The sequence below is a fragment of the Globicephala melas genome, chromosome 3 (assembly GCF_963455315.2).
Source record: "Globicephala melas chromosome 3, mGloMel1.2, whole genome shotgun sequence".
NCBI classification, from domain to species: domain Eukaryota; kingdom Metazoa; phylum Chordata; class Mammalia; order Artiodactyla; family Delphinidae; genus Globicephala; species Globicephala melas.
Window position 1 is genome coordinate 93,450,029 of NC_083316.1, and position 23,814 is coordinate 93,473,842.

Below are 23,814 nucleotides of genomic sequence, written 5' to 3' on the forward strand. Positions count from 1 at the left end.
CCTGTGGTGATGTGTCACTCTTCTGGGACACCTAGCAGGCTGAGACATGTTCCTTGCCCCTTACACACTATGATGTGGCCAGGGTTGGTGTGTACCGTTTGTTTTAGATGTCTGAAAATGAAAGGCTAGCAAATTGTCTAAAATTTATTATTATGTGGTGTGAACTTTGAAATGTCTAAGCCAGATGCACCACTTTTAGTGACCTAGGTTCTTATCTTCTTTTTATCATTGGATTACAGCAAAGAGCATTATCCTGATACTTGTTTGGTTCCTGCCTACAGAAGGATGTGAACTAGTACTGGAAGCTCCTTAGTCAGGAAATTCCCAGAATGTCTGAAGTTAGGCATCTCTGCCCAACGCCTTCATTGTGTCCACCCACAAGTTGGCAGGAGAGGAACAGGCTCCCCATGCGAGGGCCTTTGAATGGTAGCCAGGGCAGCGTGTACCCTTGTAGCAGCTGCCTAGGAAGATTGTTCCAAGAGTCAGAACTAGCTGGAAGGACTGAGTGCCCATGACATACATAGAGTGGGAACATTCTTCTCCCACTTAGTAGCACTGAATAGCTAGATGTGAAAATAAAACCTGGGGGGCTAATTTTAAGGTTACAGTAGTAACAAGATGACCATTCGTGGAAAATATAATGTGGGGTCATAATATAACATTGTTTGCTTGTAAAAGAAAAGTACAGTTTTGTGAATTTTAGTGATTTTTTTTCATTAAAATTGGTATGGTCCTTTATGTTTACTCTTGGATCACTTCCTTTTTCCTCAAAAGATAGCATTTTATTATATAGTATAATGCTTTGGGAAATAAAATTTGCATGGATGTATTTTTGGAGGGCCCATAACAAGCCCACAAGGGACATGAATGATGCTATTTATAAACACAGAACTGGTAATTGCAGAGTCTTTCCCCTTATGCTTCTTAGAAACAATTTCCTTGGTTTTGCTTTTTGGCAAGATACCTCCCTTTTATTCTTGAATCAGGTATGACTCAGGGTTTATGCAAACCTCTTCATTTGCCACGGATCAGAGCCAAGTTTGAGGTTAACCTTGCCTGGATCTTGTAATACTTTTATCTTTCCTTGATTTTTTTCTCTGTCCCTAATGTCTCAAGAACAGCTCCTGCAAAATCTCATCTGATGGCACAAATTTTATATTTAGTTCATTGAACTACTTCCTTGCTTAGATGTCACTGGTGATCCTAGTTTATTTTTAGAAAATATTTTATAAGCCACTTTTAATCTATATGGACACAAAAATGTTATATGCAGTGAAATTTACAGTGACTTCACTGCTGTCCTCTAAGCTCATGGTGAAAACAGTCCCTCTGTCCTTAAGCTGAGGAGCTCCATTCCATCTCCCTCTTAAGGAACAGACATTTCTTAATTGACCCAATCAAAAATTGTTTACTTGCATATAGAGAAATTGGGTGCTCTTTGACTAGCCTAATTGAAATACTGTGTAGAGTTGCATTGTCTCTATCCATCGGCCAAATAAATTCCCACAGAGGCAGGCCACAGAGCAGTCTTCTGGGGGTGAGCTTCTGGGAATTGGTTATATCCCATGTAAATTTCCTGGGGATGAAGAGCCTATGTATTGCAGTTACCTAGAAACTATTACAGAGAGTGGCTGACGAATATAGTTTCCTAAAACATAAATTTTTTTCAGAGTCTATAGAAAAGGTTAGTTTCCTTTAGATGAACTGTGTTTCTCTTTTGTGAGACAATTTTTTTTTTTTTTTTTTTTGCTTTTGATATCAGGAAGTTTAAATACCCGTTTGTTACTTTGGGATTGTCTAAGCTAGATATGACTTTTTTAAAAAAATTTCAGGCTTTTTTTTTTTCTTTTTCCTTTTTTTTTTTCCTATCTTTTTCCAGCCTATTCTCCCCGGGACTTTTGCAATGCATGTTTAGGTAAAATACATATTGTCACATTTCTCATGAGTCATCTCTCTGGCCTTTAATAAATTGTGAAAAAGAAACGCAATTCACAATACTCCTGGGAGAGCACAGGGTCATCCCTGAATCATCTTGTGTATTGTCTCTGAAGTACTATGATTCTTTGTGTTCTTTTATATTTCAATTTTCTTGTTCTTGTGTTTAGGAAATTTTGATAGAATTTATACCTTTATGTGTTTTTTTTTTCACTTTGAAGTAAAATACAGTTGATCTGAATGCTAATACCTACAAAGCTTTCCTATTTCAAAAATGTAGACATCAAGAAATTAGCACTGCATTATTTCTTCATAAAGCTAATGAATTATGTCATAGGATCATCTTAGATGTTCACATTTCATTGGTAAAAACTCAAAATTAAAATGTAATTTAAAATTTTTAAATAGCTTAATTTATGTCATGAGTTATATTTTTGGGAGCCAAGGACATTAAGATTTAGGACATTTCAGCCATGGTCTTGGCAGAAATATATTGTTAAACCATGAGGAGAGAGAGTTTTCCAGAATATTTCTAAGAGAGAAACAAATGGTCTTATCAAAAAATAACTTCTCCTTGCCTGAAATGTAAATTGTAAATCCAAGACAATCATGCAAAGCTTTTTAAATGAGTTTTAGGTTGTGTTTACAATGCTATACATAGGTGATTATGAAAATACTAAAACAAGTGGACTTCATATACTGAAATGCCTGAACAAGAATTCCATTGTGATAGATCAAACAAGTCAAGTAGAAATTTTTCTTTTACCAAGACCTAACTAATATTAGAGCTTAAGAGACAAAGATCTCTTCCTTTCCCCTGGGTATTATTTTAAAAACCTAAGATCATAGGATTGCCTAATAGACAAGGTCCCTCATTACCCTTCAAGAGAAAACTATAATGGTTGCAATTACTTACTTTTTCCTTATTCTTCTATCCTTCCTCTTTTTTAAAAAATGTTATTGAAATATAGTTGTTTTACAACGTTGTATTAATTTCTTCTGTACAGCACAGTGACTCAGTTATACATAATATATATTTTTTTCATATTCTTTTTCCTTTATGGTTTGTCACAGGATATTGAATATAGTATAGTTCCCTATGTTATACAGTAGAATCTTGTTGTTTACCGATCCTATATATAATAGTTTGCCTCTACTAATCCCAAATTCCCAATTCTTCCCTCCCCTATCCCACCCGCCTTGGCAACCAAAAGTTCGTTCTCTATGTCTGTGAGTCGGTTTTTGTTTTATAGATATGTTGATTTGTGTGGTATCTTAGATTCCACATGTGGTATCATATGGTACTTGTCTTTTTCTTTCTGACTCACTTTGCTTAGTATGATAATCTCTAGGTCCATCCATGTTGCTGCAAATGGCATTATTTCATTCTTCTTTATGGCTTAGTAGTATTCCATTGTGTGTGTGTGTGTGTGTGTGTGTGTGTGTGTGTGTGTGTGTGTGTATATACCACATCTTCTTTATCCATTCATCTGTTGATGGACATTTAGGTTGTTTCCATGTCTTTGCTATTGTAAATAGTGCTGCTATGAACCTAGGGGTACTTGTATCTTTTTGAATTATAGTTTTGTCTGGTTATATGCCCAGGAGTGGGATTGCTGGATCATATGGCAACTCTACTTTTAGTTTTCTGAGGAACTTCCATACTGTTTTCCATAGTGGCTGCACCAACTTACATTCCCACCAACAATGTAGGAGGGTTCCGTTTTCTCCAGACCCTCTGCAGCATTTGTTATTTGTAGACTTTTTAATAATGGCCATTCTGACTGGTGTGAGGTGGTACCTCACTGTAGCTTTGATTTGCATTTCTCTAATAATTAGTGATGTTGAGCATCTTTTTCATGTGCCTGTTGGCCATCTGTATGTCTTCTTTGGAGAAATGTCTATTTAGGTCTTCTGCCCATTTTTTGATTGGGTTGTTTAGTTTTTTTTGGAGATTAAGCCCTTGTTGGTGACATCATTTTCAAATATTTTCTCCCATTCCGTAGGTTTTTTCATTTTGTTTATAGTTTCCTTTGCTGTGCAATGGCTTGTAAGTTTGATTAGGTCCATTTGCTTATTTTTGTTTTTATGTCTTTTGCCTTGGAAGGCTGACCCAAGAAAACATTGGTACAATTTATGTCAGAGAATGTTTTGCCTATGTTCTCTTCTAGGAGTTTTATGGTGTCTTGTCTTATATTTTAGGTCTTTGAGCCATTTTGAGTTTATTTTTGTGTACGGTGTGAGCGTGGGTCCTAACTTCATTGATTTACATGGGGCTGTCCAACTTTCACAACACCACTTGCTGAAGAGACTGTCTTTTCTCCATTGTATATTCTTGCCTCCTTTGTTGAAGATTAATCATTTATAGGTGTGCAGGTTTATTTCTGGGCTCTCTATTATGTTCCATTTATCTGTATGTCTGTTTCTGTGCCAATACCTTGCTGTTTTGATTACTATAGCCTTGTAGTATCATCTTAAGTCTGGGAGGTTTATGCCTCCAGCTTTGTTCTTTTTCCTCGGGATTGCTTTGGCAATTCTGGGTCTTTTATGATTCCATATAAATTTTAGAATTATTTGCTCTATTTCTGTGAAAAATGTCATGGGTAATTTAATAGGGATCACATTGAATCTGTAGATTGCTTTGGGTAGTATGCTCATTTTAATAGTATTAATTCTTTCAATCCAAGAGCATGGGATAGCTTTCCATTTCTTTGAATCATCTTTAATTTCCTGTATTAATGCTGTGTAGTTCTCAGCATATAAGTCTTTCATGTCCTTGGTGAGATTTATTCCTAAGTATTTTTTTTGGTGCAATTTTAAAAGGGATTGCTAGTTTGCATTCCCTTTCTTATATTTCATTATTAGTGTAAAGAAATGCAACCAATTTCTGTATGTTAATGTTGTATCCTGCTACCTTGCTGAATTAGTTTATCAGTTTTAGTAGTTTTTGTGTGGAGTCTTCAAGGTTTTCTATATATATTATCATGTTATCTGCATAATGACAATTTTACCTCTTCCCTACGAAACTGAATAACTTTTATTTCTTTTTCTTGTCTGATTGCTGTGGCTAGGACTTCCACTACAGTGTTGAAGAGAAGTGGTGAGAGTGGGTATCCTTGTCTTGTTCCAGATTTTAGCAGGAAGGCTTTCATCTTTTCACCATTGTGTATTATACTGCCTGTGGGTTTGTCATAAATAGCTTTTATGTTGAGATATGTTCCCTCTATACCCACTTTCATAAGGGTTTTTATCATGAATAGATGCTGAATTTTATCAAATGTTTTTTTCTGCATTTGTTGAGATGATCATGTGGTTTTTGTCTTTTCTTTTGTTGATGTGGTGTATCACATTGATCGATTTGTGTGTGTTGAACCATCCTTGTGAACCTGGGATGAATCCCACTTGGTCGTGGTGTATGACATTTCTTATGTGCTGTTGGATTCACTTTGCTAATATTTTGTTCAGAATTGTTGCATCTATATTCATCAAAGATATTGGCCTGTAATTTTCTTTGTTGTTACTGTTTTTGTCTGGTTTTGGCGTCAGGGTAATCCTGGCTTCATAGAATGTCTTTGGGAGTATTCCTTCATCTTCAATCTTTTGGAAGAGTTTGAAAGGAATCAGTATAAGTTTTTCTTTGTATGTTTGGTAGAATTTCCCAGTGAAACCATCTGGTCCTGAACTTTTGTTTGTAGCTAGTTTTTTTATTACTGATTCGATTTCATTTCTAGTGATTGGTCTGTTCAAGTTATCTATTTCTTCTTGATTCAGTTTTGGTGGGCTGTATGTTTCTAGAAAGTTGTTCATTTTTTTGAAGTTGTCAAATTTGTTGGCATATAATTGTTCATAGTATTCTCATGTTTTTTTGTATTTCTACTGTATCTGTTGTGATTTCTCCTCTTTGATTTCTTATTTTATTTATTTATTTAGGTCATCTCTCTTTCTTCATGGTGAGCCTAGCCAGAGGTTTGTAAATTTTCTTACCGTTTCAAAGAACGAGCTCTTGGTTTTATTAATTTCTTCTATAGTTTTTAAATCTCTATTTTATTTACTTCCTCGCTGATCTTTATTATCTCCTTCCTTCTGCTGACTTTAGGTTTTGTTTATCATTCATTTTATAATTCTTTTAGACGGGTTAGATTGTTTGAGATTTTTCTTGTTTCTTAAGGAAGACCTGTATTACTATGAACTTCCCTCTAAGAATTGCCTTTGCTGCATGCCATGGATTTTGTATGGTTGTGTTTTCATTGTCATTTGCCTCAAGGTATTTTTTAATTTCTTCTTTGATTTCATCATTGACCCATTGGTTTTATAGTAGCATGTTGTTTAGTCTCCATGTAATTGGTTTTTTTTCTCATTTCTGTGGTTGATTTCTAGTTTCATGCCATTATGGTCGGAAAAGATGCTTGAAGTCATTTCTGTACTCTTCAATTTGCTGAGGCTTGTTTTGTGCCCAAGTATGTGGTCAATCCTAGAGAATGTTCCATGTGCACTTGTAAAGAATGTGTATTCTGCTTTTTTTGGATGTAATGTCCTAATTAAGTCTAACTGTTATGTTGTATCATTTAAGATCTCTGTTGCCTTATTGATTTTCTCTGTTGAAGATCTATCTTTTGATGTGAGTGGGGTGTTAAAGTCTTCTACTATTATTGTATTCCTGTCAATTTCTCCCTTTATGTCTGTTAGTATTTGTTTTATGTATTCGAGTGTACGTATATTGGGTGCATATATATTGACAAGTGTAATATTCTCTCCTTGTATTGATCTTTTTATCATTATATAGTGTCCTTCTTTAGCTTTCTTTATAGCCTTTGTTTTAAAGTCTATTTTGTCTGATATAAGCATTGTGCCCCCCCCACTTTCTTGTCCTTTCCATTTGCATGAAATATCTTTTTCCATCCCCTCACTTTTAATTTATCTGTGCTTTGCCCTAAAGTGTGTCTCTTGTAGGCAGCATATTGTAGGATCTTGTTTTTTTATCCAGTCTACCACTCTGTGTCTTTTGATTGGAGCATTTAGTCCATTGACATTTAAGGTAATTATTGATAGATATGTATTTATTGCCATTTTAACCTTGTTTTTCCATTGATTTTGTATTTCTTCTTTGTCCCTTTCTTTTTCTTTTTGTTTTTCCTTTTGTAGTTTAATGATTTTCTTTTGTATTATGCTTATGTTCTCTTCTTTTTGGTTTTTGTGACTCTATTGTATGTTTTTGATTTGTGGTTGCTGTGTTTAAGTATGATAACCCCTTCCTATATCTACTTGCTTTATACTGGTAGTCATATAGCCTCAAACACATTCTAGAAAAAAAAAATCTACATTTTCTTATTCTTTTCCCACACATTTTATGATTTTGATGTCCTATTTTGGATCTTCATTTTCATCCTTTTTCTGTTCATTGTGGTTATTGCTTTCACAGAATTTTTTTGATTTTTTTAATCTGTGTACTGTCTTATTTAAGTGATTTACTTTCCAATTGTGATTTTCTCTTTTCTACAGATTCTTGCTACTTTTCTATTTAAAGAAGACCTTTCCATATTTTCTTTAGGGTAGGTTTAGTATTGCTGTATTCTTTTAGTTTTTACTTGTCTAAAAAATTCTTTATTTCTCCGTCTATTCTAAATGATAATCTTGCTGGGTAGAGTATCCTAGGTTGCAGATTTTTCCCTTTTAGGACTTTGAATATATCTTGTTACTCCCTTCTGGCCTGCATCATTTCTGTAGAGAAATCCGCTAATAGCCTTATGGGGGGTTGCCTTGCAATTAATTATTTGTTTTTCTCTTGCTGCCTTTAGAATCCTCTTTAGCTTTTGCCATTTTTATTATAATATATCTTGGTGTAGGTCTATTTGGGTTTATCTTGTTCAGGACCCTCTGTGCTTCCTGTATCTGGATATCTGTTTCCTTCTTTAGTTTTGGGAAGTTTTCAGCCATAATTTCTTCAAATACATTTTCAATTCTCTATTCTCTTTCTGGGATCTCTATTATGTGTAGATTGGCATGCTTTATGTTATCCCATAGGTCTCCTATACTGCTTTCTTTCTGTTTTCATTTGGGTTTCTGTCTGCTGTCCTGATTGGGTGATTTCCATTATTCTATCTTCTAGATCACTAATTTGTTCTTCTGCATTATGCATTCTGCTATTCATAGCCTTTAGTTCAGCTTTTGTTTCTTCAAATGAATTCTCTAATTTTTCTTGGCTCCTCCTTATAGTTTCTAGTTCCTTTTTACAGTAATCTGCATTTCTGTCAATAGCCTTTCTTAATTCCTTCAGATTTTTCATTATCTCCTTTTTGAACTTGATGACTATTAGACTGAAGAGAGCTGTTTCATTGTTTGTTCTTTCAGGGGAATTATCTCGACCTTTTAATTGGGAGTGGTTTCTCTGCTTTCATTTTACTTATATTTCTGTTGCTCTATGAGTTTAGGAAGAACAATTATCTACTGTGGTCTTGGAGGACTATTTTTATGTGGGAACGTCCCTGTGTAGCCTGCATGTCAACTCATTAATATTTTTCGATGTGAAGGCTGTTTTTAGTATGGATGACTGCCACCTCTTTCCTGAGTGTACTCTGGCCATTATCCCCTTGATAGGAGGTGTGACTGACGTTGTGGTGACCAGAGCCTGCACTGGATATTGAGCAGGGCCTCCTCTTTGCTCTGTGGCTGTCACTGACCTGTCCAGGGCAGAGTCTGCTCCCTAGTTGTTGGAGTAGAAGCCCCCAGCTCCATTTCTGAGCTGCATTTCTGATATGCAGGGTGAGGTGGGCGGGATTGGAGTGCTCCCATGGGGAGAGAAGCCACTGAGTATTCCTCCACTGGGCCTGTTCACCTGTGAGCGTACTCTGCTATGTCACTTTCATCCATTAAGCAGGCTCACAAAGCACACTGTTGTTAGCACTGCCCTTGGCCCCTATGTAACCATGGGTATGCTGACTATCAGCCCTGGTGCTTCTCAGTCTTTGTTTTTCACAAAGCCACCAGCACAGGGCTGCTGAAGTCAGGTCCCAGGACTGCAGTCATCACACACCTGGACCCACTGTGGGAGCTATGGAGGCATCTCAGACCCTGGCCCAGCCCAGCCCCCATGTGTACGTGCCCACAAAGCCCACAGCTGCTAAGGCCAGACCCGTCCCAGCCATGGGAGCACCAGTTGTCCGTTCAGATGTTCCACAGGCACTGCATTTACAAAGCCAGCTGCGGAGGTGTGAATCTGCAGTTTGCATAGCCGTGGGCAAAGATTTCAGCTCTGCTTCCTAAATTGCACAGCCCCTTTCGTCCTACCCCATTACTTGGTGATCTTTCTTGTCCTTTCAGATGTTTGATGTGTTCTGCTAGTGTTCAGTAGGTGTTCTGTGAGAAATGTTCCATTTGTACATGTATTCTTGATGTATTTGTGGGAAGAGATGAGTTCCATGTCCTACTACTCCACCATCTTGATTCCGATCCCCTATCCTTCCACTTTTTGAGGAGGTGCTGAGGATTTATTGTTTTGGATGTCATGATAAACTCTGGGATGAAGTTTAAATGGCTTTATCCTTTTGGTTGAAGGCAGGCAAATAACAGTGTTACATCATGGTGTCTTAGCTTTTTGTCAGTACCAGCTAGTTTCTCAGTATCTCCAACTTTATAATAAAGTAATTGATTTGCTTAGCATTTAAAAAGTTACCCTATCTACCATTTTATATCTGTACATAAAGATACAACACAAGGGCTTCCCTGGTGGCGCAGTGGTTGAGAGCCCGCCTGCTGATGCAGGGGACACGGGTTCGTGCCCCGGTCCGGGAAGATCCCACATGCCACGGAGCGGCTGGGCCCGTGAGCCATGGCCGCTGAGCCTGCGCGGCCGGAGCCAGTGCCCCATAACGGGAGAGGCCACAACAGTGAGAGGCCCGCGTACCACAAAAAAAAAAAAGATACAACACAAGCTGAATGCTATCATTTTTCCTTACCTATGGGTATATATGTTTGTTTCAAGAGTAGAATACAGCCTCATTAGTAAGAGTATCTCTAGTCTTATATTAAAATGAAAATCATTCATTTTTAATTTTTGCTTCTCTACTTTTGTAAAATTATGACATCTCCTGTTGGCCCTTTAACTATTTAGAGTATGGATGACTGCATTTTTTGGCATAAATTATTTTTAAATATGGAGTAATATCTGCACAGTCCTAGGGATACTGGTTATTATCTGATAAGTGGTCCTCTACTGATAGTGACCTGTAAACCCTAGATTTCAACAAGTCCACTATGTATTCCTCAACAAAAGTGAGGTGACTTCAGATATGACCAATTTAAGCTTCTTCCATCCCATCAGTAATTCTGTATAAACAAAAGCAATGCATAAAGGTTTTCCACTTTGTAATAATTTAAAAATCACACCAGTTAATTTTTTTAATTTTATTCAGGGAGCAAAAATAAAACAGTAATCACTTTTTTACACCACATTAGGATAAGAACACTTCATAATTGTCATCATCAAATTTACCAGGTATCAAAGAGTCTTGATTTAAGGTCACATGGCATCTCAGTCAATTGTCAGAGTTCAGTAGTTTTCACCCTGAAGGGTAGTAACACTACCGTGTTAATTCAATCAGAAGATATTCCAAAAGAGAGCCATAAATTAGCCAGAGCTTATAGTAAGAGAATGACTGGTATTAAAGAAGGCTAAACCTAAAGTATGATTATATTCCTGCTACTTCCTGTCTTTGCATTTAAGGATTACTTTTACCCTGCCAGTAGAAGTAGGAGCCCTGAAAAACTAGACTAGAGCCATTCCTTGGTGTTGCATGTGTGAATAAGGAAAAAAAAAAATCTCAGGATCTTTTATATGTCTTGTACAATTTGATATGAGGTGTTTAATATCAAATAATAACCTTGAAGAGGTTTTTACCTTACTTTTTGTTTTTTGGTACTTTCTGGCATGTTCATTGAATCTCATCAAATAAAGCCTCACTGAAGAGAGCGTATCTTTAAATTCTTAGCATAATTTCTGTTTTGTGCAGAGCAGCTGGAGGGGATGATGGGCCTTTTCAGTCCTAAAGCTAAATTCCCCACCATTGCCCTAAGCAGACCTTCACTTCTCCCCAAGAAAATTTCTGAAGAAATAAGACAGCTGCTTTTTTCCAGGTACAGGCAAATATAGCTGAAAGTTGTTGTGACCTTCTAGTATTCGACTCATATTGTCTCTACAATTCCACCTACATTTTCTAAACTATCAGCACTTTGAATTGGCAGAGCTGCCCTTCCTGTCTCTGAAACGCGTGTGCTCACATTGGCACCATTGCTAATAAGGAGATTTAAACCTGAGGATGACTCATTGTTAATGACCCGTCTTATGTACCACTTCCTCTTTCCAGCCACCAGAGCACACAAGGAGCTAAACAAGCAAATGACTCTAAAGGAGAGTTGGGGTTCCTAAACCCAGGTTTTATCACTGAACTCAAAAACCCACACACACCTTCTCCCCTCTTCCTTAGGATGAGAACGTTTTAACTGACCTCTGCCCTCCTATCAACAATACAGTTGACCCTTGATCAACACCAGTTTGAACTGCCTGGATCCACTTATTGCAGATATTTTTCAGTAGTAAATTCTGTAGTACTACACAATCCATGGTTGATTGAATTCACAGCTATGGAGGGCCCACTGTAAGTTATACTCGGCTTTTCAACAACAAGGAGGGTGGGCATCCCTAACCCCCTTCTTGTTCAAGGGCCAACTGTATTTGAAGATACTCAGAGGGAATTTATCTTCAAAGTTATCTTGAATGTTGTTTATTTTCATAACCTAAAGAGATCTTGTAAAACTCCAATGGGATATTATAGTGAAGCTGAATGTTTTATAGAATCCTTCTTACTTGCCAGAAATGCTTGTTTTATGTATCTTTATGAAAGAATAATTGTCAGGCAAGTGCACTAAAAAAGGTATTTATTGTTCTAGGATATTGAATCAGTCAACCCCAGGGACAAAAACATGGGTAATGTTTTCAAGTACTCATTTTACCTTCCCTTGGAAGAACAAGTTAATATTTTAAAATGCAAGTTAATCTTTAACTTAGGTGCATTTTCAGTAGAAAGCATGATTTTTTCAAAATATGTTAAGAAATTGTCATTAGTGCTAGGCAATCAATCAGCTATCAAACTAAAGTTTGGCCTTTTAAGAGCTATTGTAAGACCCAGGATGATAATTAATTTAACACTGGAATAATTGGAACTTTAGCAGTTTTTGGCAGAGTGCTTCTCTGTGATGGTGAGTATTCTGGAATTTCCCCCCAAATTATAAATTTTATTATTATTATGTTGAATCTTTGGCAGATGCTTTTTTAAATAAGAAAAGAATCAAAACCTTTCCCCGGTGTGCTATTAAAGGAATTTCCCTCTCCATAGCCTTGTGTATTAAGTTATTAAAGCTTGATCCTAAAGTGGTATTTCAAAATCATTCTTAAAAGTGTTAGTAGGATCAGCATCACCAGTGATCTAAAGTAAAAATATGTCACTTCTCTGAATTTTTCAAACACTGTGTGATGAATGATCTTGGGGAAAACGAGCTGCTTGAACTTCTTTTAAATTCTAGGGACCGACATGGCTTTCATTGTATGTGCTATATTAGAGAAGAATACAACAGAGAAGGGCACTACATCTTAATTTATTTTTTTTTATTGAAGTAGAGTTGATTTACAACGTTGTGCTAATTTCTGCTGTACAAAAGTCACTCAGTTATACACGTATATACATTCTTTTTCATATTCTTTTTCATTATGGTTTAACACAGGTTATTGAATATAGTTCCCTGTACTATACAGTAGGGACCTGGTTGTTTATCCATTCTAAATGTAACAGTTTATATCTACTAAACTCAAACTCCCAGTCCATCCCTCTCCCTCCCCACCTCCCCGTTGGCAACCACAAGTCCGATGTCTATGTCTGTGAGTCTGTTTCTGTTTTGTAGATAGGTTCATTTGTCCCATATTTTAGATTCCACATATAAGTGATATCATATAGTATTTCTCTTTCTCTGTCAGACTTCACTCAGTATGATGATCTCTAGTTGCATCCATGTTGCTGCAAATGGCATTATTTCATTCTTTTTTATGGCTGAGTAATATTCCATTGTGTATATATATATATACCACATCTTCTTTATCCATTCCTCTGTCGATGGACATTTAGGCTGTTCCCATGTCTTGGCTATTGCAAATAGTGCTGCTGTGAACATATGGGTGCATGTATCTTTTTGAATGTAGTTCTGTGTGGATACATGCCCAGGAATGGGATTGCTGGATCATATGGCAACTCTAGTTTTTTTAAGAACCTGCATACTCTTGTCTGTAGTGGTTGTACCAATTTACATTCCCACCAACAGTGTAGGAGGGTTCCTTTTTCTTCACACCCTCTCCAGCATTTGTCATTTGTAGACTTTTTGGCCATTCTGACTGGTGTGAGGCGATACCTCATTGTAGTTTTAATTTGCATTTCTCTAATAATTAGTGATGTTGAGCATCTTTTCATGTGACTCTTGGTCATCTGTATGTTTTCTTTGGAGAAATGTCTATTTAGGTGTTCTGCCCACTTTTTCAATTGAGTCGTTTTTTTTTTTTCTTTTGGCTGCATTGGGTCTTTGTTGCTGTGCATGGGCTTTCTCTAGTTGCAGCAAGTGGGGGCTACTATTCATTGCAGTGCGCGGGCTTCTCATTGTGGTGACTTCTCTTGTTGCGGAGCATGGGCTCTAGGCACGTGGGCTCAGTAGTTGTGGCTCGTGGGCTCTAGAGCACAGGCTCAGTAGCTGTGGTACATGGGCTTATTTGCTCATGGCCAGTGGGATCTTCCCGGACCAGGGCTTGAACCTGTGTCCCCTGCATTGACAGGTGAATTCTTAACCACTGTGCCACCAGGGAAGTCCCTGGTTTTTTGATATTGAGTTGTATGAGCTGTTCGTATATTTTGGAGATTAAGCCCTTGTCGGTCGCATTGTTTACAAATATTTTCTCCCATTCTGTAGATTGTCTCTTTTTTTTACAGTTTCGTTTGCTATGCAGGCACTGCATTTTAATTTCGCAGCATCTAAGACTCTCCAGGTGTTGGGATTCAACTATAGCTTATGCGTTCTGATTGTCATTTGTCTGTTCACTTTGATCTGGCACAACGAGCATTAATACTTACTTATCTTTTCTAAGGACAAGGCCTCTCTCCCCCCCTCCTCCTCTCTCTCTTGCAACATCTAATTTGTTAGAAGGAAAGATGATAAACTAGCCAAGGAAAACCTAAACCTTTGACTTTAATGTATTGGCGTCATAAACACCATGTTTTGTTTTGTTTTTTATTTAGTTTTTCGTTGTCTGAGCATCTTGAAGTGGCAAGTTAGTGATTTGCTTAGCTTTTTCTTAATAACATAAATGAAATGAGAGAAAAGTAACCAGGATACATTTTCTGACTTTGGTAAAAGGACTATGACTCATCTTGTTAAAGGCATGCAGGGATCTTAATTTCAGAGAATAACATATGTTAGTCCCAACTGTTTCTATATCCATTGTGATCATGACAAGATTTGGAGAAAATGTTGTAAAAGCATATTTACTTTCATTCTATTCATTTTATGGAACAGAATAGTCCAGGAAATAGACACTGAGTGGACAATAACATCATGCCATTACTTAAATTACTATAACAATTAATGTGTTGGCAGGAACTTACCTTGCACCTTTCAGGGGTAAGCCAGCTTCATTTTGCATAACTCTAAAAGTTTTTTTTTTTAAGTTACTTTTTTGAAACCTGATTCTATACATATCAAGTCTTCTTATGATTTATTAAGAACCTGGGGAGGTGTAAGACTTACATATAGGGAGTAATGGACTTTGAAGAAAAAGAGGTTTCTAAGTGGCTCTTGGGGTACAATTTAAAGGGTACAGTTAAGATAATGGAGTGAGGGATATAGGCAATGGTTTCACTAATTACTTAACTGTCAGATTCACTTGCTTCTCTAGTTTACAACAGAGGTAATCATTTAATACACAAGACTTTGGTGAGCTAGAGAACACTCAGCAAGAAATGGGCTGGCAGTGGGAAAAAATATCACTCAAGAATAAGCACAAATAAAAAATCAACTTCCAAAGGCTCGTGATACCAGTGATTTTCCACTCCTGTTGGGATTTTGATTTCTTTCCAGAAGAATTGCAGCAGTGGCCTCCTGCCAAAGGAGAACAATATTCAGCTTATAGTGCCAACTGCCACTTATAGCTATCTCTCCAGTGGTAGAAGCCCCTCAGATTTTTATATCTGCTGCTTATTAAAAAGCTCTTGACTTTCCCTTGGCTCACTGATCGAGGAATGCCTGGGAGCCTACATACAACAGGTGATCCCGTTTCTGTCAAACAAATGCCATCACACTGTGGGTAGGTACAGAAGGCTAGCCTGGGTGGCCACTGATTCCTTCCACCAATTCAGGCTAGCCTCTCATCAGTATACTGTAACTTATTTAGATTTTGCGGCACGTGTCTGAAAGTCAACATAATAGGTGTAGATGCTTCCAAAGGCCATTCTTTTCTTTCATTGGTATCCAGCCATAAAAATCACTTGCTTTCATTGTCTGTACACAGCCCAAAATATCAAGATAGCTATCACACAGCCCATACATTTCTGACCTTGTCCTCTCTGTCCTCTTCCTTTATGCTCCTTGTTTATCAGAATGTCTTCATAAGTGAAATGACTCTGGTAAGAACCTTTACCTCGTGTTTAAATGAGAAAGTAAGTAATGGAGTTTGCCATTTCCTTTCCATATCATCCTTCAGTTAAAGCAGTGACTTTGTGTTGGAATCACATGGAGAGCTTTAAAAGATTCTAGTCACATTTAAGTTTAAAAAACACTGATTTAAAAGTTGCACCAGTTACAAAATAAGAATAATGTTTTGCCTTATTTTGGTAACCATATTCCTCAATTTTTAAACATTCATACTCTTAAGAGTATTTGTTTTGCTTTGAAATACAGTGCTTCATATTGTGTCATGAATATGGAAGTGACCACAAGTAAGAATATATGTGATCTTACGTATACAGAAAAGTATTACGAGATGAGGTGAAGGGTGGGAAATATACCAATGCTACTCTGAGTTCATAATTGAATAATCACTTACTCTGCCTTAATTGCCTCATCTCCAAAATCTGAAGGTTAAACCAGGTAGGTCTAATACCTTCTGGCTTCTTTCTCTGATCCTATCATCAGTACCACTTCATTTCTGAGGATACTGATTTCTCCATAGAGCTAGGTGGAAGGGGATATTTAAACCCTCTGGAAATATTATATTTAAACAGTATCAACTTACTAATAAGGCCATGTTTCTATGATTGTAATTATCCGGTTGTAGCAAGACAGGGCAAGTGTATTTATTTTCTCCCTTTCTCCTCAGTCTTGTCCCTCCTGCCAGATTTGTTGCAACAACTCATTCAGTGAGACCAAAAATTCCTTCTTTGGTTAGTAACTGAATGGCTGAATTACATTTATCAATTCAAATGGAGATGATTATAATTAATTATTTAATAAAACAAAAGTAAGTACGAAGAAAGATCATTTTCCTAGATTGAGTTTTTTTAAGGTTAATAAAGATATGTAAAGGTTAGGTTAGACGTTTTCTTAAACTACAAACTGTTGTCATTTTTGAAATGTGTAAGCATTTGTTTGTATAAGTAATATGTATTCATTGTAGAAAATGTGGACTCTTCGGGAAAGCACAAAGAACTAAATAACTTACTGGTATTCCAACCACTGAGAGAGATGCTCTTTTCACAGCTGGGCTTATTTCTTTGCTTCACAAATATGAATTCCTTTTAAAAAATAAAATTAGGAGCAAATTATGTATACAAGTTTCTGACTTGCTTGTTTAAATATCATATTGTCTTTAAATATTATAGATATAAAAATATATTCATAATATATTAGGGAAATGCTATAAGTAATAACCATTCCCTCAAACTTAGATATAACTCATGATTTTGAGACCTATTGGGAATGAGGAAAACCAGGTTACCTTGTGCGAATTTGAGACTCTTGGATGGCTATACAGTGAGCATCCTAATCATCTTAGCTAACATAAAAGGGATGCTATTTAAAAGTAGTTGAAAAGGATTCCAGTCTGTTGAAAGATCCCCATATATTGTAAAGTCTCATTGTTTGCGGCCCTATTCTGTGGGTCCTGCCTCTGCCCTGTGGCTCGTTGTCTGCCTACTGAGATGGCTAGGCAATCTTGATTCTCTGTGGTCCTCCCAAGGTTGAGATTCTGTCTGGAGATCTGGACTTCCTCGCCTGGACCCTCCTGTAGGTGCCCCAGCCTTGCCTCCTGACCCTGCATGTAGTCACTGGTCTTTCAACCAAGAAGACCCCATACCTCACAACTTGGAATGCATGCACCTTGATCTTGGAGCAGGAAGGCTTTAATCTCTGGGGCACCATGCAGTGTCACACGACTCTTCCTAAGAGATCAGCACAATAGCCTATAATTCATAAAAGGACCACTGTTGAGTTTTTCAAAATAAAGGTAGCCCATTCCTTTCTTCATGCTGGTAAACCTCTGGAACAGTAAGGCTGTTATCCCTGACCTTCAGCACTTCACGTATGTCTGTTGTCCAGGTTCAGATCACTGTGATCCTTTCTGTTCTGCATGTGAACACGTTTGAAGTTGTGCACATAATGCATCAATTTCCATCCCTGGCTTTTCACAGTTGATTGCCCTGAAGACCTGCTGGTCTTATCTTCACAGAAGATTATAGAATATTATTTTTAGAGAATAATTATTTCCTCTCTGTGCATTTATGCTAATCACTAGTTTGTATATCCATGTATAACTGATTTGCTCTGTTTTTAAGTCCCTGAAAATTCAGCAAGTTGCTGTTTTACCATTTATTTCTTTTGATTAAAATGTGTTTGATACAAACACATTTGTTCTTAGTTCACCTATTTTAAGTTTTTTACCATCAAGCTAAAGGCATGTTACTTGTTCGTATTGGCCATGCGGTTTCTGTCATATTGATGGAAGACACTGATAACTATCTGAAGATTAAAAACTGTAGTAATGTACTTAGTACAAAACATTGTTTAATGTGCTTGAGACCAAAAATAATAACTCTTCAGGGTTCTTTTCTCTCCTGGTTTTCAGGGTGCTGGTTGCACAGCCCTGGTGGTAGCTGTGGTCGCAAGGAAGCTGGAACTTACCAAAGCAGAAAAGCACGTGCACAACTTCATGATGGACACTCAACTGACAAAAAGAGTAAGTTACCACCCTTGTATCTCCAAGGGGAATATTAGTGTTTTTTCTTTCTTTGGTTTAAATTTTCATTTTATTTTATGTTGGAGTACATAGTTGATTTACAGTGTTGTGTTAGTTTCAGGTGTTCAGCATAGTGATTTAGTTATACATACACATATACCTATTCTTTTTCAGATTCTTTTCCCACATAGGTTATTACAGAATAATGAGTAGAGTTCCCTGTGCTATACAGTAGGTCCTTGTTGTTTATCTGTTTTATACGTAGTAGTATGTATATGTTAATCCCAAACCCTTAATTTATCCCCTCCCACCCCTTTCCCCTTTGGTAACCATAAGTTTGTTTTCGAAATCTGTGAGTCTGTTTCTGTTTTGTACATAAATTCATTTGTATGGGGGCTTCCCTGGTGGCGCAGTGGTTGAGAGTCCACCTGCTGATGCAGGGGACGCGTAACGCAAAAAAAAAAAAATTCATTTGTATCATTTTTTTATATTCCACGTATGTGACATCTATGGTATTTGTCTTTGACTTACTTCACTTAGTATGAGAATCTCTAGGTCCATCCATGTTGCTGCAAATGGCATTATTTCATTCTTTCTTATGGCTGAATAATATTTCATTGTATATATGTACCACATCATCTTTTTTTTTTTTTTTTTTTTTGCGGTACACGGGCCTCTCACTGTTGTGGCCTCTCCCGTTGCGGAGCACAGGCTCCGGACGTGCAGGCTCAGTGGCCATGGCTCACGGGCCCAGCCGCTCCACGGCATGTGGGACCTTCCCGGACCAGAGCACGAACCCGAGTCCCCTGCATCGGCAGGCGGACTCTCAACCACTGTGCCACCAGGGAAGCCCCCACATCATCTTTATCCATTCATCTGTAGATGGACATTTAGGTTGCTTCCATGTCTTGGCTATCGTAAACAGGGCTGAAATGAACATTGGGGTGCATGTATCCTTTCGAACCGTGGTTTTCTCCAGATATATGCCTAGGAGTGGGATTGCTGGATCTTATGATAGCTCTATTTTTAGCTTTTTAAGGAACTTCCGTACTGTTCTCCAAAGTAGCTGCACCAATTCACATTCTCACCAACAGTGTAGGAGGGTTCCCTTTCCTCCACACTGTCTCCAGCATTTTTTGTTTGTAGATTTTCTGATGATGCCCATTCTGACTGGTGTGATAACTCATTGTAGTTTTGATTTGCATTTCTCTAATACTTAGTGATGTTGAGCATCTTTTCATGTGCCTCCTGGCCATCTGTATGTCTTCTTTGGAGAAATGTCTACTTAGGTCTTCTGCCCATTTTTGGATTGGCTTTTTGTTGAGTTGTATGAGCTGTTTGTATATTTTGGAGATTAAGACCTTTGTCAGTCGCATCATTTGCAAATATTTTCTCCCATTCTGTGTGTTGTCTTTTCGTTTTGTTTATGGTTTCCTTTGCTGTGAAAAAGCTTTTAAGTGTAATTTGGTCCATTTGTTTATCTTGTTTTCATTTTCATTACTCTAGGAGGTGGATCCTAAGAGATATTGCTGCAATTTTTGTCAAGGAGTGTTCTACGTTTTCCTGGAAGAGTTCTATGGTATTTGGTCTTACATTTAGGTCTCTAATCCATTTTGAGCTTATTTTTGTGTACAGTGTTACAGAAAGTTCTAATTTCAGTCTTTTACATGTAGCTGTCCAGTTTTCCCAGCACCACTTATTGAAGAGACTGTCTTTTCTCTATTGTATATTCTTGTCTCCTTATTGTAGATTAATTGAACATAGGTGTGTGGGTTTATTTCTGGGCTTTCTATCCTGTTCTGTTGATCTATATTTCTGTTTTTGTGCCAGTACCATACTGTCTTGATTACTGTAGCTTTGTAGTATAGTCTGAAGTCAGGGAGCCTGATTCCACTAGCTCCATTTTTCTTTCTCAAGATTGCTGTGGCTATTCAGGTTCTTTTGTGTTTCCAAACAAATTTTAAGACTTTTTGTTCTAGAACTGCAGAAAATTGGGAATTTAAAAGGGATTGCATTGAGTCTGTAGATTACCTTGGGTAGTAGAGTCATTTTGACAGTAATTGATTCTTACAATCCAGGTACATGGTATATTTTTGCAGCTGTTTGTGTCCTCTTCAGTTTCTTTCATCAGTGTCTTATAGTTTTCTGAGTACAGGCTTTTTACCTCCTTAGGTAGGTTTCTCCTAGGTATTTTATTCTTTTTGATGCAATGGTTAATGGGATTGTTTCCTTAATTTCTCTTTCTGATCTTCAGTTGTTTGTTAGTGTATAGGAATGCAAGAGATTTCTGTGTATTAATTTTGTAACCTGAAAATTTACCAAATTCATTGATGGTCTTCTGGTATCATCTTTAGGATTTTCTGTGTATAGTGTCATGTCATATCATGTTTACTTCTTTTCCAGTTTGGATTCCTTTAATTTCTTTTTCTTCTCTAATTGCTATGGCTAGGACTTCCAAAACTATGTTGAATTAAAGTGGTGAGAGTGGACACGCTTGTCTTATTCCTGATCTTAGAGGAAATGCTTTCAGCTTTTCACCATTGGGTATGATATTAACTGTAGGTTTGTCATATATGGCCCCTATGTTGAGGTATATTCCCTCTCTACACACTTTCTGGTGACTTTGGTGAGTTTTTATCATAAATGGGTGTTGAATTTTGTCAAAAGCTTTTTCTGCATTTACTGAGATGATCGTTTGGTTTTTATTCTTCTGTTTGTTAATGTGGTGTATCACACTGATTGATTTGCAAATATTGAAAAACCCTTGCATCCCTGGGATAAATCCCTCTTGATCATGGGTGTATGATCCTTTTAATGTACTGTTGGATTCAGTTTGCTAGTATTTTGTTGAGGATTTTTGCATGTATGTTCATCAGTGATACTGGCCTGTAAGTTTCTTATTTTGTGGCATCTTTGTCTGGTATCAGGGTGATTATGGCCTCATAGAATGAGTTTGGAAGTGTTCCTTCTGCAATTTTTCAAAATAGTTTCAAAAGGATAGGTGTTAACTCATCTCTAGATGTTTGATAGAATTCGCCTGTGAATCCATCTGGTCCTGGACTTTCATTTGTTGGGCATTCTTTAATCACACTTTCAATTTCAGTGCTTGTGACTGGTCTGTTCATATTTTCTATTGTTTCCTGGTTCAGTCTTGGAAGATTGTACCTTTTCAAGAATTTTTCCATTTCTTTCAGGTTGTCCACTTTATTGGCATATAGTTGCTTGTAGTAGTCTTATGATCCTTTGTATTTCTTTGGTGTCCATTATAACGTCTCCTTTTTCACTTCAATCATTTCATTTATTGATGTGAGCCCTCTCTCTCTTTTTCTTGATGAGTTTGAATAAAGCTTTATCAACTTTGTTTATCTTTTCCAAGAACCAGCTTTGAGTTTTATTAATCTGTGCTATTGTTTTCTTTGTTTCTATTTCACTTATTTCTGCTCTGATCTTTATGATTTTTGTTTGTTCTTTCTCTAGTTGCTTTAGGTGTAAGGTTAGGTTGTTAGTTTGGGATTTTTCTTGCTTCCTGAGGTAAGATTGTATTGCTATAAACTTCTCTGTTAAAGGTTTCCCATAGCTTTTGGATCATCATGTTTTAATTTGTCTCTAGGTTTTTTTTCATTTCCTCTTTGATTTCTAAAGTGATCCATTGGTTGTTTAGTAACACTTGTTTAGCTTCCATGTGTTTGTGTTTTTTATAGTGTTTTCCCCCCCTTGTAGTTGATTTCTAATCTCATAGCATTGTGGTCGGAAAAGATGCTTGGTATGATTTCAGCTTTCTTGAATTTATCAATGCTGGGCTTATGGCCCAGTATGTGATCTATCCTGGAGAGTGTTCCATGAGCACTTGAGAAGAAAGTGTACTCTGCTCTTTTTGGATGGAATGCTCTATAAATATCAATTAAGTCTATCTGATATAATGTGTCATTTAAGACCTGTGCTTCCTTAATGATTTTCTGTCTGGATGATCTGTCCATTGCTGAAAGTGAGGTGTTAAAGTTCCCCACTATTATTGTGTTACTGTCGATTTCTCCTTTTATGGCTGTTAGCATTTTCCTTGTGTACTGAGATGCTCCTACATTGGGTGCATATATATTTATAATTGTTATATCTTCTTCTTGGATTGATCCCTTGATCATTATGTAGTGTCCTTCCTTGTCTCTTGTGAGTCTTTTATTTTAAAGTCTATTTTGTCTGATACGAGAATTGCTACTCCAGCTTTCTTTTGATTTCCATTTACATGGAATATCTTTTTCCATCCCCTCACTTTCAGTCTGTATGTGTCCCTAGATCTGAAGTGAGTCTCTTGTAGACAGCATATAGGTGGGTCTTGTTTTTGTATCCATTCAGCCAGTCTGTGTCTTTTGCTTGGAGCATCTAATCCATTTATATTTAAGGTAATTACCCATATGTATGTTACTGTTGCCATTTTCTTAATTGTTTTGGGATTAATTTCATGGGTCTTTTTTCTTCCTTTCCCCCTTTGTTCTCTTCTGATTTGATGACTGTCTTTAGTGTTGTGTTTGGATTCCTTTTTCTTTTTTGTGTGTATATCTGTTGTAGGTTTTTGGTTTGTGGGTACCATGAAGTCTTGATATAGCAGTCTATAAGATTGTTTTAAGTTGCTGGTCTCTTAGTTTCAAATGCATTTCCGGTATCCTGCATTTGAACTCTCCTCTTCTCACACTTGCTGGTTTTGATATCATATTTGTGTGTGGATTATTTCCTACCTTTACTGTACGTTTGCCTTTACTGATGAGCTTTCCCATTTGTAATTTTCTTGTTTCTAGTTATGTCCTTTTCTTTCCCACCTAGAGTTCTTTTAGCATTTGTTGTAAAGCTGGTCTGGTGGTGCTGAATTCTCTTAGCTTTTGCTTGTTTGCAAAGCTTTTCATGTCTCCATTGAATCTGAACGAGAGCCTTGGTGGATAGAATATTCTTAATTGTAGCTTTTTCCCTTTCATCACTTTGAATATATCATGACACTCCCTGCAGAGTTTCTGTGGAGAAATCAGCTGATAACTTTATGGGGATTCCCTTCTTGCTTTTAATATTTTCTCTTTGTCTTTAATTTTTGTCAATTCAATTACTATGTGTCTTGGTGTGTTTCTCCTTGGGTTTATCCTGTATGGGACTCTCTGCACTTCCTGGACTTCAGTGAGTGTTTCCTATGTTAAGGAGGTTTTCAGCTATTATCTCTTCAAATATTTTCTCAGGGTCTTTCTCTCTCTCTTCTCCTCCTAGGACCCCTATAAGGTGAATGTTGGTGCATTTACTGCTGTCCTGAGGTCTCTGAGACTGTCCTCATTTCTTTTCATTACTTTTTCTTTATTCTGCTTTGACGCAGTGATTTCCACCATCTGTCTTCCAGCTCACTTATCTGTTCTTCTGCCTGATGTATTCAGCTACTGATTCCTTCTAATGTATTTTTTCATTTTAGTAATTGTATTATTCATCTCTGGTTATTTGTTCTTTGTTTATCTAGATCTTTGTTAAACATTTCCTGTATGTATCTTTTAGGTTTGTGCCTCCACTCTTTTTCCATCATCTTGGATCATCTTTACTATCATTATTCTGAATTCTTTTTCAAGTAGCTTGCCTATCTCCACTTAACCTAGTTGTTC

General features: G+C 37.0%; 1 protein-coding gene across 3 annotated transcripts in view; it reads left to right on the forward strand.

The window, feature by feature from the left end:
* Positions 1–23,814, forward strand: part of KCNN2 (potassium calcium-activated channel subfamily N member 2) — a 325,278-nt gene that overhangs the window by 281,071 nt on the left and 20,393 nt on the right. For all 3 annotated transcript variants that reach the window (XM_030869859.2, XM_060296128.1, XM_060296129.1), the window contains one exon: positions 18,080–18,190. In XM_030869859.2, the coding sequence (XP_030725719.2) occupies positions 18,080–18,190 (111 nt within the window). The remainder of the gene's footprint in view (positions 1–18,079; positions 18,191–23,814) is intronic.